General features: G+C 40.1%; 1 protein-coding gene across 2 annotated transcripts in view; it reads right to left on the bottom strand.

The window, feature by feature from the left end:
* The window catches only part of prkcab (protein kinase C, alpha, b), a 106,054-nt gene that overhangs the window by 27,315 nt on the left and 61,051 nt on the right, over positions 1 to 17,688 (bottom strand). For both annotated transcript variants that reach the window (XM_028600706.1, XM_028600707.1), the window contains 2 exons: positions 5,923 to 6,034; positions 3,419 to 3,547 (listed from right to left, as the gene is read on the bottom strand). In XM_028600706.1, the coding sequence (XP_028456507.1) occupies positions 3,419 to 3,547; positions 5,923 to 6,034 (241 nt within the window). The remainder of the gene's footprint in view (positions 1 to 3,418; positions 3,548 to 5,922; positions 6,035 to 17,688) is intronic.

Raw genomic sequence — 17,688 nt, 5'->3', positions numbered from 1 at the left:
CCTGGCAACAGTAGTAAACGCATCCATGTTAAAACACAGACGTACCGTGAAACATTACATTTATCTACTCTAATCATTAACGTGACTGTTGTTTATCTCCAAATCAAAATTACTGTCTGCCTGTAACACTGTGAAGAACACTCTTGACATGAAGCCGTTTCTTTAGCTTTAATAGAACAATCTCTCATGTTTTTCCACACTCTCCAGCAAAATGTTTCTTGCGGCTACCATAAACCTAGCGTCAGGAGGCAGGGTGTGGGAGTGGTGGATGGGTTAAACAAACACAGCACTGTTCCAACTGTTGCTTTTTGGAATGAACCGAGTTTTGCGTACTTTTGACACATTGAAGTCTGTGACATCATTTTACCTCCCCATTTTAATTAGTTTTTACTAAACTTAAGTATTTTTGATGCCTAATCTTAACTAGTTCATTTTCGCGTTTATTACGTGTTCAAAACATGTTTAAGCATCTTAAGCATGATTAAAATGTCCACCCTGCGGTCGTATCACGTCGTTTAATAGAGCGCTTGTATTCGTTGATTTGGAAATTGACCTATTCTTTGATTTAGGTATAAGGGCGTGTTGCAACTGTTAGTTAACAAGTTTGCCATAATAGTTTAAGTTTTCCCCCAGTGGCCAAAAACTCCTTTGTCAAATCCTTAGTTAATAAATCAATAATTAGTTGTTTCAGTGTGTCTGCATTCTATTCAGACTGTTGCTTTTTATCAATGTTTGGGTGGGGTTGTTTTTGTTTAAAAATAGGGCTGGGGTGTTACAAATACAAGGGCCGTTTTTTGAACCCAGTCTGTCACTGACATCAGGTCAAATAAAAAGACTGCAATATAATAAAACTGAAAAGCAGAGCTAACAAATGCTGTAAGCCAACTGTGATTATAGCTTCCTCAATTCCCTATTTCTTTTCATCTGGATGACTATAAAAAACTAACATTTGTATGAAAGCAGCTATTTCTAAGTCAATCATGTCTGCAACTCCGTCACTGCTGCAGCCGGAGGTTATTCCTGTTTGATCCCCACTGAGTTAAAAACACTTTGGCCCTGGCAGTCATATTCCCTGACCACCTCTGTCTCCCCATTTTTGTGTGTGTTTGTGTGGGACAGCAAGAGAGAGGTTATGGAAGTATCCCGGCAACCATTTCTCTCCCTGCCAAAGGGGTTTTAACTCCGGAGAGTTTTCCACTTCAGGTGCTGCTCTTGACTGACAGGATAATTTTGAGGTGTTGAACACACACACACACACACACACACACACACACACACACACACACACACACAAAGTACAGTTTAATTCAGTTTCAATTTGTTAAGTTATTAATTTTAAATTAAGTTACATTTCTTTTTGTTTCAGGTAAAACCATCTGGAATCACAGTATGCCTAATTCCCTGGGTGCAGCAGTCCAATATCACTGTTGACAACATTTATGCATTACAGTAGGAATGGCACCTGATTCCTTCCATTGAAAGTTACATACTGCTTTTTGCCGAAAAGAAATGGGCCCGTAGAGCACACACATTACAGTCATTCCAGCTGACTCTCCAGAATCACACAATCATTATTTACTGATTTAGTTGATCATTGTTTTATTGGACCTGATTGTGATAATGCATAGAGTGTTTTAAGAGCATTGTGACACATTTTACAGCTGTTACAACTTTTTATTATTATAAATTATTATTTATTTTTGGGTCACAACACTACGCAAAAATCGCCTCACACTGTGTGCAGTCAAAGACTCCCAGTTGAGCAAGTTAAAATAAAAGAATCTCACTTGATAATGATATCCAAAACCAGAATTAGGAATCGAAAGAGAGCTTCGTCACATAGTGCAACGATAATCACCTGAAGCTCAATATCAGCAAAACCAATGAGCTTGTGGTGGATTACCAAACTCCAAAACGTGGATGCTTCACACGCATCTTCAACTCGACAGCACAGAAGATATATAGAATCACTACAGTTTCAAGTGGGCATCTAAGTTTAGGGTCACCAATTCAGTATCTGACCAAATGTCTCAGCTTCTGTTGCCGAATTGAATAGTGGCCAGAAAAGTGTTTTTTTAGAGCACATTATTATATTGCACATTAAGTGAAGTTGACCTGGACCTTGGATATAAAATGTCATCACTTCATCATTTGATCCTATTAGACATTTGTGTGGAATGTTGTCATAATTTTTTTAAGTTTTGTGAGGTCACAGTGACCTTGACCTTTGACCGCCAACATCAAATCACTTCATCCTTGAGTCCAAGTGGACGTTTGTAGTAGTAGTAGTAAGTCCCTCTAGGCGTTTCTGAAATATGGCATTCACAACACAAGGATGGGAGGTACGGACGGACAGACTTCTCAAAAACATAATGCCTTCTGCCATGGCTATCACTTTTGCGCGGAGGCATAAAAAAAACATTGGCAACAGAGTGAAGCGTCTGAAGCGCCTGCACTGACAGAGAAAAGTTTCTCAGCATCCTTTCAGTATTCCTGAGTGAGTTTATGAGTGACCACTTAAAGCAACACTATGTAACGTTTAGCTGCAGCTGAAGTTCCAATGAGACAACCTGTAGGGCACGTGTCAAACTCAAGGCCCGCGTGCCAAATCCGGCACCTCGCAAATTTTGATCCGGCCCGCATATCAATTTATGTTCACAATAGATTTTGGCCCGCCTAGATGTGAGCCAAACCAAAAAGACGGGAAACTGTTTTACAGACTGCAGTTGTGCAACACTCAAAGCAGAATTTGGCAGATTTGCCGACTTTGAGGCTCAGAAATTGCCATAGAACCAGAGAGTTTAAATAGTCAGGCTGTGAAACAGGTTGTTGTATAAAAAAATTATCTTTGATTTGCTAAACTCTGTGATAAACTCTATGACTGCTAAGGACTTGCTGACTGTTTAGGGCTTTATGTTGACCAAAGTGTTATTGAGAAAGCTATTTGAGACACAAATAATACAGTCACAGGTATTTTTCACTTTCTGGTTGAAAAAAATCATGTCAAACATGTCTGGCCCTTAATGTGATTCTCATTTTCCAGTGTGGCCCTTAGTGAAGTTGAGTTTGACACCCCTGCTGTAGGGGGACGGTCCCCCTACAGGTTGTCTCATTGGAACTACAACTTGCGTCAGAGTGTGAGTTGTAGTTCCAGTGAGACAACCTGTAGGGCTAAAAGTTACATAGTGTTGCTTTAAAGCAAGCATCTGGCTAGAGGCAGAATAAACTAAATGTTTCTGATTAGTTAATTAACTCAAGTCTACGCCACAGAGATTTCTTTTAATGGTCTGAAAATCAACCACTCACAGTCTCATCAGGGAACCTCTTGCTTACTGTACGTCTCTCATCATTTAAGACTGAGCAGCATATAAAGTACTTTACAACACAAGACTACGCGCTGATTAAGAATAAGACCAACCTGTGACGTGTAGTCTGTCCAAGCTGACCTCGATCTTGAGGAAGAGGCGACCCCGGCGCTCCGTGTGGTCCGTCCCACACAGGCTTGGCACGTTGACCACACATTGGTTGTGCACGTTCATGTCGCAGGCTAGAAAGAGACAGAATGTTGAAGAGGTGTGTTGAGTTTATCTGTAAGGGGACTTTTTTTTAGGCACTCCATGTAACAGTGAAATGTACCTCTTTCCTTGTGCCATATGCATTTGAGGTTGAAAGGGAGGGCAGGTTAGGATAAGTGAGTGTAAGATTGCACATTACGCTGAATTTAACAAGTTTAATGCAATTTGTGATGCACTTATGCGTGGAAAAGCCTCTGCCTCTGAAGAAAATGTGCAAAAAGAGTTAGTGTGATGTAGTGGGGAAAAGAAACTAAAATCAACCTTTTTTCTATGGATATCTCAATGACAGCAGACAAAGAGTGAGCACAACATTTTGCAGGGAGCTCTGCCTTGAATTACAATAAAACAAAATCAATTTCAGCTTTGTTCTTGTTGTTTGCATCCTTGAGGAATACCAAAACAAAACAAATGTAGGTTTTGCAGCTGCTGCCAAAACATAACACATAATGCTTCAGATAACATATTATTCATTGTGAGTCAGTCATTCTAATGTCCTCACCTCGGTTTCTGTACTGCAGGCAAAGTCTATTCTATTCAACTTAAGAGACATCTAATGTTTGTGAATAGGAATAAAATATTTTTACTGTCACATTTAGCAGTTTGATGAAGCGCTGCTGTGGTTCTGGATCTTTTGGAAGCTTTCCATTGGAGTAAAGTCAATGCCTATCCAGTGTTGACTGCAATAAGTTCAACCGGGACTGAGCCTGTAACTCCTGGGCTCAGTGATTATTTTCTTTTTGGACCCACAAACAGATGCACAAAAGGCTACAAAATATTTGTTTTGGAGATGATAGAGTGCAGAAATGTCTATTTTAAGTGAATGAAAGCAGTAATCAAAAGCCACTGCTTTTGTTAAAGGTCCCATGACATGGTGCTCTTTGGATGCTTTTATATAGACCTCAGTGGTCCCCTAATACTGTATCTGAAGTCTCTTTCCTGAAATTCAGCCTTAGTGCAGAATTACAGCCACTAGAGCCAGTCCCACAATGAGCTTTCCTTAGTATGTAGTCTGTAGCTATTGAGGAGGAGAGGGGGGTGGGGCAAGGTGGAGGGTGGGGGGCCTTGACCAACTGAACTTTGCTCGTTTGAAAGCCATGATGTCTCTCTCTCATGGGTGGGTCAAATTCTCTGGGCAGGCATGGCAGAGAAAGGGGAGGTAACCTTGCCCCTTATGACCTCATAAGGAGCAAGATTCCAGAACGGCCCATCTGAGCTTTCATTTTCTCAAAGGCAGAGCAGAATACCCAGGGCTCGGTTTACACCTATCACCATTTCTAGCCACTGGGGGACCATAGGCAGGCTGGGGGAACTCTTATTAATGTTAAAAAACCTCATTAAGTGAAATTTTCATGCCATGGGACCTTTAAAGGTACTGTGTAGCACTAAAACATAAGTAATCACCACATTAACAGAAATGATATAATCACTATGAGCAGATGAGCTCACCATCTAGTGGACTAACACACACACACACACACACACACACACACACACACACACACACACACACACACACACACACACACACACACACACACACACACACACACACACACACACACACACCCTCCTCCCTCACTACTCAGCAGGCTTGTCAGGCTGACATGCTGGGAGGAGACAAGGAGAGATGAGGAAGCAGCTCGTAATAGCGATGGCCTCCCCACATCAATTTTCTTTGGTGTGCCCCCATTACCATCTGCGATGAGGCCACCACCAGAGACCCACAGATGGATGGACAGAGTAAGAGGAGGAGAGAGGGAGGGAAGATGATGGATGGAGACGGCGTGGAGACAAGAGGGTACAGATGAGGTACAGTAAGGAATACAGAGGAGGAGGAACAAAATGTAAAGGGAAATGAAAAAAAACATGGTGTACTGTAGAGGAAAAGGATGGGGAGGATGTGTGGGAGTACAGAGAGAAGAATTGGGAAAGCAAAGAGGGAAGAAAGAGAGGGAGGCCAAAACGGAAAATTAAAATCAGGAGAATACAGTACAGAATGGGGGTCATACATGTAAAGAAAGAAGACTTGATAGAGGAGTGTGGGTGTAAGGAATGTGAGCGCAAAGAGGAGGAGTAGGGCAGGACAATGAATTCTGCCTGGCCTGCATATGTGGCTGAGAGTAGTACAGTAACAGTCTATTCCCATCTGTTCTCATTAGGGCTGACCAGCACAGCATATTCAACACAGGTGCACACACGCACGCATGCACTCTCTCTCTCTCTCTCTCTCTCTCTCTCTCTCTCTCTCTCTCTCTCTCTCTCTCTCTCTCTCTGTCTCACTCACACACACACACACACACACACACACACACACACACACACACACACACACAGGGTGTGTACTCACTGTCACATTTCATCCCTTGGTGGATGAGCCCGTAAAGCAGCGAACCACAGTGGTCACAGAAGGTGGGACTGCCGTATGTGTGAATCTTGAACTTGTGCTTGCTTCGGGGGTCCTGAGCAACAAAGAGAGAGATGGAAAAAACATAAAATATCAGATTTTTTTTTTTTTTAACATATCTTTGTTTTCAAAAACAACAACTGAGGCTGATCAGGATGTCTTTAGTTTTGTATAGGGTGCAGAATGGGACAACCTGCAATGTTGTCCTCATGATAGTGCTACATTTACTTTTTCCCCACTGGTAAACTCCACAATGTTTCTTTTTTCTTTGAACACATTTTACATTGTGTTGCTTCTAACAGGCAAAAGTTAAATTCCGTTTACTTCTAGAGGCCACAAAGCCCTCAGATAATCATTCAGATGGCATAGTTTGAGGTTTAGAGCCTCAACTGTAGTGTCATAGGAAAAAAAGGGGAATAAAAATTCAACATTTTTGTTTAAGGGAATTAGTGTTAATTTTGTCATCTATTTTTAATTTAGTCTTAGTCTTGTGCCAAATGTCCTTGTTAGTTTTAGTCATATTTAGTCATTCACATATCTTTTTTTTGTTAGTCAAGTTTTAGTCGACTAAAAGTCTTGTCATTTTAGTCTAGTTTTAGTCAAAAGAGAACTCAATATATCTTAGTCAAGTTTAAGTCAAAACATTTTATTCTTTTTTTAAATAAATTATTTTTGAGATCATTTCTGATAACCATTTCAGTCAAATAGTTATATAAAAATAAATTATATAATGTTAAATCAATATCGAGCCTCTTTCTTATTTCACCAGTAAATTCCTGTTAAACGACAAAAACAACCACTGCATGGGAAAAGGATATTTTACAATAACTTTGAATGCAGCACGAAGCTGGCGAGGCGTATTTCGCAACATATGTGTTTTTCAACGGCAGCTGCAGACTGTCTCTAACGTCCGTTAATGAGCATCAGAGAGAGGCGAAGGCATTTAAGTGGCACCGAAATCCGCATTGTTATTTGGTCCGGTAGATAACGTTCGTTAAGGCACCTGTCGGTGCCGTAGTACCGGGTCTCGTTAACCAACCCTATAACAGCTGAATATTCTATCTCATGATGGAAAAGTAGAGGCGATTGTAAACGAAAGTGAAGAGAGATTTTATCTTAGTTTTAATTTTATGCAAAACATTTTAGTCTCGTCTTTTTTATTCAACAATAATGCATGTTAATTTAGTCTTAGTCAGCGTTTTTGGACATTGGCGCAGTCTCGTCATCGTCTCATCTTAGTCATGGAAAAAAAGTCGTTGACGAACATATTTAGTCTCGTCTCATTTGACGAAATTAACACTAAAGGGAATACAAATGGACCTTTCTTACAACATCTGTTCGTCACTCTGCTGCTTAATGTCTCCCTCAGAAATTAATGTTTGCAAAGAGCATCCAAACAGAGCTGACTTTCTTTGCCTCATTAACACACTAAACAGCACTTCACTTAAATTGGTATGTACCGTGGTTGAGTTTTAGCTGTATGATACATTGTATCTATGATATCATCAGTGGACGAGACTGATGCAAAGAGAAAGAGAAAAAAAGAAGGGAGGAAAAAAAGAAATATCCATCTGGAAAGGAGATGTCACACCATTATCGGTGCGTGGGAACGTGTAAGGTTTGAGTGTTTTCGTGCTTGTGTCAGTTCTCTACATCTTGTCATCCTGGACGCCGTCCCAGCATCCTCCCCGTTTCAGTCTTCAAGTGTTATTAGGGCACAAATACTCAACGTACAGTGGTCGTACGGTGCCAGAAGCAGCGCAACTGAACAACTGTTTATCTTGGCCTGAACATCTGGCACTGATGCTGAGTAAAAATCGAGCTAATGAGCAATTGGGGATTGATGCACTGTTAGGTTTCCAAGAAAAAGAAACAGGATAAGATTTAAAAAAAATATGTTTTCTGCAGCACATACAGTATTCATGTCATTCAAGTTTTGTTTGTCGGAAATCGATTCATAAGTTCTCCAGTCACTATTGTGATAGCTGAGGTTAGCTAATTTCTACAATCGCCACAAAACAAACATGGCCCTAATTAAAGCCCTGCAAATGAGAGTGGGTAAACCCCCCACCAGCGTCGCCTCCATCACGCTGAAATGTGTCAGAATGGCTGCATGTGTAATTATACAGGCCACTGACTGAGTAAGTAGGCACACATTGTTTAAAAGCGCCCCCCTTTTTTCCAAGCAAAGAATGTGATGGGAGAAGTAGAAGGAGGAGCAAAAGACGTAGAAGGAAAGTGTATGAAAGAGGAGGGAGTTGGTGTGATTGGCAGGGAAATGAGTCAGTGGCGTGAGTGAGGGTCCCAGAAAAGTCTAATTAGCATGTCCTCCTTTTAGTGTGCTTGCCTATTTTTGCTCATTTCCTGGGGCCTTTCCTGGAGGCTTTTATCGGGGGAGAAAAAACAGATGGTGTAGTGGTCTTGCCCCTCGTCCCCTGGGTCTCCCAACTTCTGTAAACCAGTTTCAGCTCCTGACTGCATTCTTTTCAACTTTTCAATTGTGGGAACATTGAAGTTATCTTGAAAGAGACTTGCTGAGTGAACACTAGGGACTCTCCCTGATCTCTATTTCTTTCTCTTTATCAGCCCTCTACCTCACTCCCTTCCCTTCTAAGTCTCTGGACAGCGAGCCCTGTTTCTCACTTTTATGCCAAGCCTTCTCTCTCTCTCTCTCTCTCTCTCTCTCTCTCTCTCTCTCTCTCTCTCTCATCTCCCTTTATATGTTTTCTTTCTTTTACTCTGTGTCATTGTCTCTCTGTTTGTGCTCCCCTCATTCTGGGAGCCATGGGTGAAATTAAAATGGCAGGGTTTCCACTCACAGTCAAACTGCAACCCATTGCAGGAAGAGGCCGGGTGTGAAGACATTATCTGTTCAACGCTCTGGGCTTCTGCATGTGTGTGCGTTGTCTGCATGCATCATGCATTTATTCCACCCTTTAGGCCAAATCAGAGCCTTGTGTTGATGCAAAAACCCAGAAAAGTGCACATGATTTAACAACCTGAACTGAACTGAACAATTGTTCAGACGCACAAAAAAACCTTCTCTGTCTCTCTGTCTCACCTCTTCTGACCCCAAAATAATCTCTCTTCTTGCTCTCAAAGTGTGGAGAGATTATGACTATACTAAAACAACACAAAGTATAAACTCCAAAATAACAATACAGTTGAACCTGAATTTCTCTCTGCACAAGCTTCTCTTTCCTGCAGCATCATCATCTGCAATCTAAAAGTGTCTTTATGTTCGCAGGGCCCATATAGTTTGTCAGAAATTGTATTTGTTATATAGTCAAGCTCAGTATTAAACTTCTTGCTTACACCATTAGTTCACTTGAACACAGACGTTTCAGGCTCTGCCAAAAGATTTAAGAAAACATTTGTGAGTGCTCCCCTATATCTCTACTCTATGCAAGAGACTCGATTTAAAGGCAACAAACGGAGCCTGTTTGCTTCTTTGTTTTGATTACGTATTAAACAGAATAAGAATATGCAGAATATTTAAATGTGCAAACACTTGAAGAGGCAGCGCTCTTGGCAGCTTTCATTGTGGCCCACGCTCCCACATTAAAATCAACCATTTGGTCAAGTGAATACACAGTTGTAGATGCTTTTGATTTCTTCCAGCTGAGAAGAAATCTGAAGAATCTTTTCCCTTCGGTTTGTTTCTGTTGTTGAAGCTATGCCTGTTATGAGAAGCATGAATACATGACACACAAATCACTAATAGACAGTCAATTATGTAAGATCCAAAACAAGTTAGTCATGGAGCTGAAGCACTGGCAAATAGAATAAATATGAAATATCTAAAAGTGGAGTGTGGCACATCTAAAAACTGACTTGCTAGGTCATCAGTTTAGCTTGTATCTATCAAACATCCTCTCAGCCATTTACAGTAAATACTGGACATCATGCTGCGCTGGGGGAAGATGCTGGCGGACAAACCGTCGACACTAACAGACAGAGCTGCCGAGGCGAAACCAGGGAAGTTGGTTCCAGTGAGGCGAGATGATGCTTCTGCCGAATTCCTCGGAGCGTAACAAGGGCCACATCAAGCAGAAGAAAGGGGAAGAGGGCGATGATGAGAGCAGAGTGACAATATGCCTAAATGCCGGTCTTGCTAATTATAGTAAGGCATTGACAGGCGCATCGCCATCAGAGGTAACAATATCTAATAACTAATTGGATATTATCGCCATAAAAAGTGAAGGGCAGAGTGGAGAGGCTGATGACTCATGTCCAGGGTTAATTGGTTAACAGGCGACCCTACAGAGCTGCCTTCCCTTCAGCTTCATACATATTGGGTTGATGGCTACATAGACAAAGTGTAATTCAGCCATATGATGCTTCATAAGTACACACATTGTTGTTGTCAAGTATTGTGCCTACTGAAGTGACCCTAAGCAGCACACTGCATGTCTCCAGGGCCACTTGAAAAGGAAAAAGAAAGGATAATTATCTTAAAGTAAAATGCCACTTTACCATCAGTTACACATACACATCTCCCCTTTCTTTTAAAACAATGAAACTGTATGTTTATGTTATGTATGTTTTTCATATTTAAGAGGCTGGACCAACAGATTTTTTAATATTTAGCACTTTTGCGGGAAGAATGACTGAAAGAATTGCCGATTACCATCTGCACTTATAGGTAACACTAAGCAATTGATTTTTTACCTTAGCAGACGAAGTGACTTTATAATTTGTCTTTAATTCACATCAAAACATCCCAAATCTTCACCCTAAAGATTTAGAAAAAACAACATACACACTGAACAGCTGAATTGATTTAGTGATTCTATGCAATGAAGCTCTGTCTGTGGAACTATTTATGCATTACTGTAACAAACACACACTGGATATTAGCCACAATGTGTGTGTGTGTGTGTGTGTGTGTGTGTGTGTGTGTGTGTGTGTGTGTGTGTGTGTGTGTGTGTGTGCGTGTGCGTGTGTGTGTGAGAGCGAACATGGGCTTGGGGGAAACAAAGTGAACAACTGTACAGTTGCTATGGTGATAATTAAATTCAGTGATAGATTGAAAGTCAGCGGAGAGTAAGCAAACAGTGGAAGGGAGGAAAACAAGTAGAGAGTAAATCACTATGTGGCTTAATGATATTGGTTCATGCACCTTGTTTATGAAAGGCAAAAGAACTAAATAGGAGAAGAAAACTAATGAAGAAATGAACACCGTGGAGTCATCCTGCCTCATGATGATGATGATGATGATGAAGCAATCTTTCTTTTCTTCAGCGCTGAAGCTCAGCTGCTTGGCTTGAAGAAAAGACCACGGAGGGATGGGTAACACTTTATAATAATGGTGCATGAATTATCATGACAGGAACAATATGTTAATGAATGCATCAGTTAAGGTATTTGAATCATCATGACTTTTGATTTATTAATGATGTTCATGTCTTCCAAAAAACTGACCAGTCCCAGCAGTTTACATATATTCTTAAAGAAATTGAATTGTTGTTATCATTGTTAAACATTTCTTTTTCATAACTTCATCATGTCTGTGGCCCTTCAAAAAAACTGCTGATCTGGTCCATCTTTAAAATTGATAAATAAGATATGATTAATGGTGCCATAGAATGAAATATATTAAGAATTAAAGCAGTGGGTTGGCAAAATGATATGGAAAAATACAGCATACTGCAGCTACATTTTTATAGTTGCTTTATTCACAACAACAGTGTTGCCTGAGAACAATGCTCAGCCAAGTAGGATATTTATACATAAACTTTTTACTAACTAAAAATCTGAAAACAAGAAATGGAAGTCTGGACATTTTTATTTTATTTGAGGGGACACAAAGATTGAGGCATATGCCACCATTAATCATATCTTATTAATCAATGTTAAAGATGGACCAGGTCAGCACTTTATTTGAAGGGCCACAAACATGATGAAGTTATGAAGAAGAAATGTCTAGTTAATCATGATTACAACAATTCAGTTTCTTTAGCCTGTTACTTTAAATACTGATTCACCTATGAAGAAGACATGAACATCATTTATAAATCAGAAATCATGATGACTGAAATACCTTAATTTATGCATTAATTAACATATTGTTCCTGCATTAAGTCATGAATGAGATACTATTAATCATGGTACATTACTTATAGTTTATGAAGTACTACATGAATGAATGCATGCATGAAGTCATGTGTGTATGAGAGATCAGGGGCTTGGGGGAAATAAAGTTAACAACTGTACAGTTGCTATGGTGATAATTAAATTCAGTGATAGATTGAAAGTCAGCGGAGAGTAAGCACACAGTGGAGGGGATGGAGGTGTGCGCAGGTGGGTGGCATCAAAGCTGTCAGCCAGCCACAGTGTGCCTCGCTGAATGAACTCTGTCAATTACACAGAGGGAGGACAGACAGCTTCACCTGCCAAACTTGCTGGCTTCTGTGGTTGTGGATGTGATGCTTTGCTGATAGAAAGAAAACATCTCTGGGTATTTATTCCATATCTTTAGAAACTTAAATAAATGCAAATAAATGAATGAATGAACTGATTGGTTCTGTTTTTAGGAAAGTAGCAAGTTCACTTCACTTCACACAGGCTTAACCAATGGTAGTATTACAAGAACTGAATACTTGACTCAAAGTTGATGCCCACTCACTTGCATGAAATTTATCATTGAGCGCTTAAGCAGAAAATATTTTCTAGCTCCAGGTTTGCTTCTACATTGTGCAGCCCAGCGCATTAGTGGATGACATCACACACTCTAAAATTGATTTTTAAAAGGTTTTACAAATATAAAACCTTCATGGATTCAAAATTCATGATACAAAGAGTGATAATTGATTGCAGTTGGAGGTGTGCTGTCAACAGTTTTACAGAAGTCTCTTTTATGCAGGTGGTCTATGGTGAAAATGCTTTTTTGCTCTAATACCGTGAGATGGCACTAGGATAAATTGGCCAGAAAGGCTGAATGGCGGCACCATTTGCTGCTGCGACTTTGGAGACGTGACAGAAACTAGTAAGATCAGTGTTGCTGTACTTACGAACAGTGATGCTTTAAGCTAAATGCTAACGTCAGTATGCTAACATGCTCACAATGACAATGCAGAGCTGCCAACTTTTCAAAAAACCTTGGAGTGAGATTTGGTGGGGCCAACCAAAATGTAATCTTGATCGCTATACGTATGTGAGTACTGTCGATACGGTCACGCCTGCCCCACTCTTATGGTGTTTTTTGTATGTTTGGACCTGTTATTCTGTTCCCCTTAGTGTTTCTTGTTTTGTTACTCCCTGTCTTCTGGTTTTCTGTCTTTCACCTGTTCGCCAGTCCTTGTGTGAAGTTTCTTTGTTGTAGTTGGTTTCGTGTTTTTGTTGGTTTTCCCATTTCCTGTTTTATTGTGAAGTCTGTCTTTTCTCCCTAGTCTTGTCTGGCTTTCTTCCTATGTTTTCCCGCCCTTGTGATTGCCCTAATGTGTTTCACCTGTTTCCCTCTCCTTGTGTCAGCTGTCCCTCGTTTACTCATTACCCTGTTTATTTAGTCCCTGTGTTTTCTGTGTCTGTTGTTGGTGGATCGTCATTGTCATTTGTTTTTCTAGTGCTATTCCTGTGATTTTGCTGTGTCTCAGTGTTTCTGGATTTCTCGTTTTTGGTTTTGCTCACCTGCTCTGCTTTCCTTTGTAAGTCTCTTTGAGTTAACATTAAATAACTATTATTTCTTACTGCTGCACTCTCCTCGTCTTCCTGCATTTGGGTCCAAGCCTGCATCCCTGACATTATCCACCAACAACAGACACAGAAAACACAGGGACTAAATAAACAGGGGAATGAGTAAACGAGGGACAGCTGACACAAGGAGAGGGAAACAGGTGAAACACATTAGATGCTACATCCATGGTTATAACGCTAAGCATAATAGGCTATGTATAACAGCTCAAATCTTCTAATGTCAAATGGACAAATGATTGCCAAACCATAATCCGTCTACTTGTCTACAATCTCTCTCTCTCTCTCTCTCTCTCTCTCTCTCTCTCTCTCTCTTTCTTTCACACACGCGCACACACACACACACACATCTAAGTCCCGGAGAGGAGAGATTCGCTTCACACGATCAATCGTGTCACTTGTAGGTAGGAACGAATCTGTCTTCTGACACTGATAAAAACAATAATGAAGCTGTGACTCAGTATAAAAGAAAAGAAGACAGAGGACTGAGGGCGGATGAACTGACATGAGATACATCAACAGCAAAAAACAGAAACAGGTTAAATGAATGTAAGGGCAAGACTTGGAAACAAAAAGATAGCTATATAAAATAAAAAATTTCACTTTTTATAAAATATTGTAAAAAGTGGAAGAATTAAAAAAAAGCACATTGACCTGCTCATTGTTAGCTCCTCTTTTATCTCTCAGTTAACATTTTTACATCTTTAGGTTCGTTTCTGTCTTTGCAATTGTTGCTGTAAAATGAGATCCTGTCACCCGACTGCATTACTGATTTAATTAGTGGGGTGACATCTCTCTCTCTCTATCCATCTGCATCAGCCTGTCAGTGTTTACTGTAATGGGCCATCGTGTTCAGACTTCCACTGTAACCTCATTATGTAGCCTACAAGACAGATTTATAGCCTGTAAATCAGGCAGCAAATACAAATGGGCAACTGATGTTAAAGGAGGAATTAAACAAGTATTAGCTGTATTATAATGCACATTTAGACTATAAAAAAATAAAATAAAAATAAAACTAATTTCCTGTTTTTAAGCTCCCAGATGTTACATGACGTGATGATGTATGTGTGTTTGTGTGTGTATGTGTGTGTGTGTGTGTGTGTGTGTGTGTGTGTGTGTGTGTGTGTGTGTGTGTGTGTGTGTTCTCTTGGCAGTTAATGCATGTCTTGTATATGTGCCATTTGTTGTGTGCCTCCTCTGATTGTACGCCTTTCTAGTCTTGTTAGTGAATTAAACATCAAAAGGCATTAGGATATCAAACATGCCACTCACATACATGCAAATATGCACACACTTGCACATACACATGCAGACACACAGGATATGTATGAGCTCATTAGTGAGAAATTGTACAGAGAGCAATGTCAGCAATCTCCAAGCGAGCTCGCTGGATTAAGGGATACAAAGATTTCTGATGATGAGATGTGGAGTTGATTATAGTGAAGATAGTGTGTGTACCAGTTAGCTGAGATATGGCTTGAAATACACAGTATTATGCAACAGTTATAATCAAGCTATCCTATCTTGTCATAGAGGAAGGATGGTTGAAAGATGGTCCACCAACCATTGGTGGAAGAGATGCTCGGATCCTTTACTTATACTTTACTGGTTCATACTTGTATTTTGGGTTTCTACTAAAACATGTTTACATACTTTACTGTTCAAAAACATAATTTTTTCTTCTGAACTGTTGGTCTGAATATACCTGTATTCACCCTCTGTCTGAAACGCTCCATTTAAGCGCTATTTCTTAAAGCCCCCCTCCCGAAAACTCCAGTCTGCTCTGATTGGCTTGCAAGTAGTTCTCAAGCTATGGTTGGTGATACTCAGATGGGCAGTACATTCTAATGAGCCTGCATGTGACATAGGAAAGGAGCCAAATCCGAATGGCTTGTTGAATCCCATGTTTTCGGACTGGGTTGTCTTATTTCACAGTTTGTGGGTTGGTAGGCACTCCAGATACCCCAAAAAACATTTATGAAAAGGTGCGTTTTTCATGATATGTCCCCTTTACTGTAAGTGTAATAAAAAATACTCCATTACAAGTAAACGTCCTACATTCAAAAGTATTATCTGCAAAATGTACTTAAATTATCAATAGTAAAAGCACTGAAAACAGAAAAATGGCCCCTGTCAGTGTATATTATTATATGACAAAGATTATTCGAAATAGATTGTTGAAGTAGCATTTTAATGTTGTAGCTGGTTGAGGTGGAGCTAGTTTTGAATATTTTATATACAGTGACATTAGTCCAGTGGTTCCCAACCCCCCTAAAATGGGTCACAGGATAAATCTGAGGGAGGATGATTAGAGGAGAGGAAAGAAGAAAAAACTAAGTTCTGCTGTACAAATTTGTGTTAATTTTATTAATTAACACAAGAGTGGAAATGTCTTATAGACATCTGAAATGTGAGAAGGGGTTCCAACTAGACTTGATGGGTCACAATTATTATCATATGTTTTGTAATGTAAAATCTTTATTTGATGACTACTAGTCTTGCTTTGCCAGACCCTCCTCCAAAGCGCACTGAGGGAGAGTCTGGCTACTTCACACAGCATTCGGGGATGGGAGGATGGGGGATGCTCTGTTTTAATGGCATTTCTTTAAACCAATCAGATTCGTCATAAACTCTGCACAGAGCCGCTGCAAAATAGTCATGCAATCGAAAACTCAGATTGGACAGATAGTGTAGCTAGCTGTCTCAATTTACTATGCAGAGATCTGAGGAGTAGTCAACAATAGTCCTCATAAATCCACCAAATTTAAAATTCCAACACAAAGAAAGCAGAAGGAAACGGAAAATACATCCATCTGGCGGAATTTCCTGCAGCACTGGAGCAATCCTGGAAGTGGAACACAAAGGATATAGACTAGATGACTACTAACTATAGCAGTACAATACATGTAGGGGTACAATATTTCCCTCTGAATTGTAGTGGAGTTATCTCAAGTAAAGTATAAGTCCTCAACATTGTACTTGCATGCAATACTTTGTATTTACTTACTAGGGTATTTAGTTACTTTCCACCACAGACATACACACATAGAGTAGACACAGGTGTCTGGCCGTTAATTCTTTCCTGTCATTCTCTAATTAATAGCAGAGGAGAGATCCTGTGTTCAGATACATTCACTGAACACTACACAGCCTTTCATCACAACCCAACTTTCATCATCAAACACAGCATTTAATTAGACTGACTAGGATATGAGGCCTGCTTTTATATGCATATTTGTGTGTAAATGTGTGTGGGCCTCTGGCTTACATGTGCTGCAGCTAAGCCTTTGTTGCTGTATTCACACAGAGGCCAAACGGGGCTTTCAACCTGTGAAAGTGTCATCACTTTCTGGGTGCTCCGCCATCTGGCTGGAGGTCTCTGTAGTTGCAGTTGTCAGGCTTCATTAGGAGACACGAATGGCGACAGCTCTATCTCTACTCAGTGGTAATTGAGCTAAATGGGTGCGAGAGAGGCTGAGCTGTTCAGAGGATAGTTAACTTTGTCAAGAGGTAGTTGAGAATCCCACTTAGAGTAGGAATAGGAATCCAGGCTTTCCACTGTGCTTATACCAGGCCAACAAAAATGGCTACATACTGTACTGCATGCAAACACATTCTACTATACTGCTTTTACCCATACACAAGTGCATATAAAGTGTGTCCTCTTGCATCAGACCTGGGAGCTGAACATTAAGCTTCAGACAAACTGAGTAGGTGGCAGTTACAAAGTGTAATTGTATTTATTAGTTAATTATATAGGGAGAATGTTAAAGCTGCATTATTAAGCATGTTTATGTCTCTGAGCTTCTCTTTGTGGTTGTTTATGAATGAATAGTTTAACATTGAGTGCATTAAATTATACGGAGCTGTGAATTTACTGTTGTATATTTGCTGTACATTTACAAATAGCATTACATATTTTAAATCATCGCTGTCCTATGAAAACAATGTATCTTCCTCAGCTAAGAAAAATACTTTTCAGCTTTGTGGCACTGAGGGGTTTTAGTGGTTTAT

The sequence above is a fragment of the Perca flavescens genome, chromosome 15 (assembly GCF_004354835.1).
Source record: "Perca flavescens isolate YP-PL-M2 chromosome 15, PFLA_1.0, whole genome shotgun sequence".
Lineage (NCBI taxonomy): Eukaryota > Metazoa > Chordata > Actinopteri > Perciformes > Percidae > Perca > Perca flavescens.
This window is presented reverse-complemented; position numbering and strand designations above follow the sequence as displayed.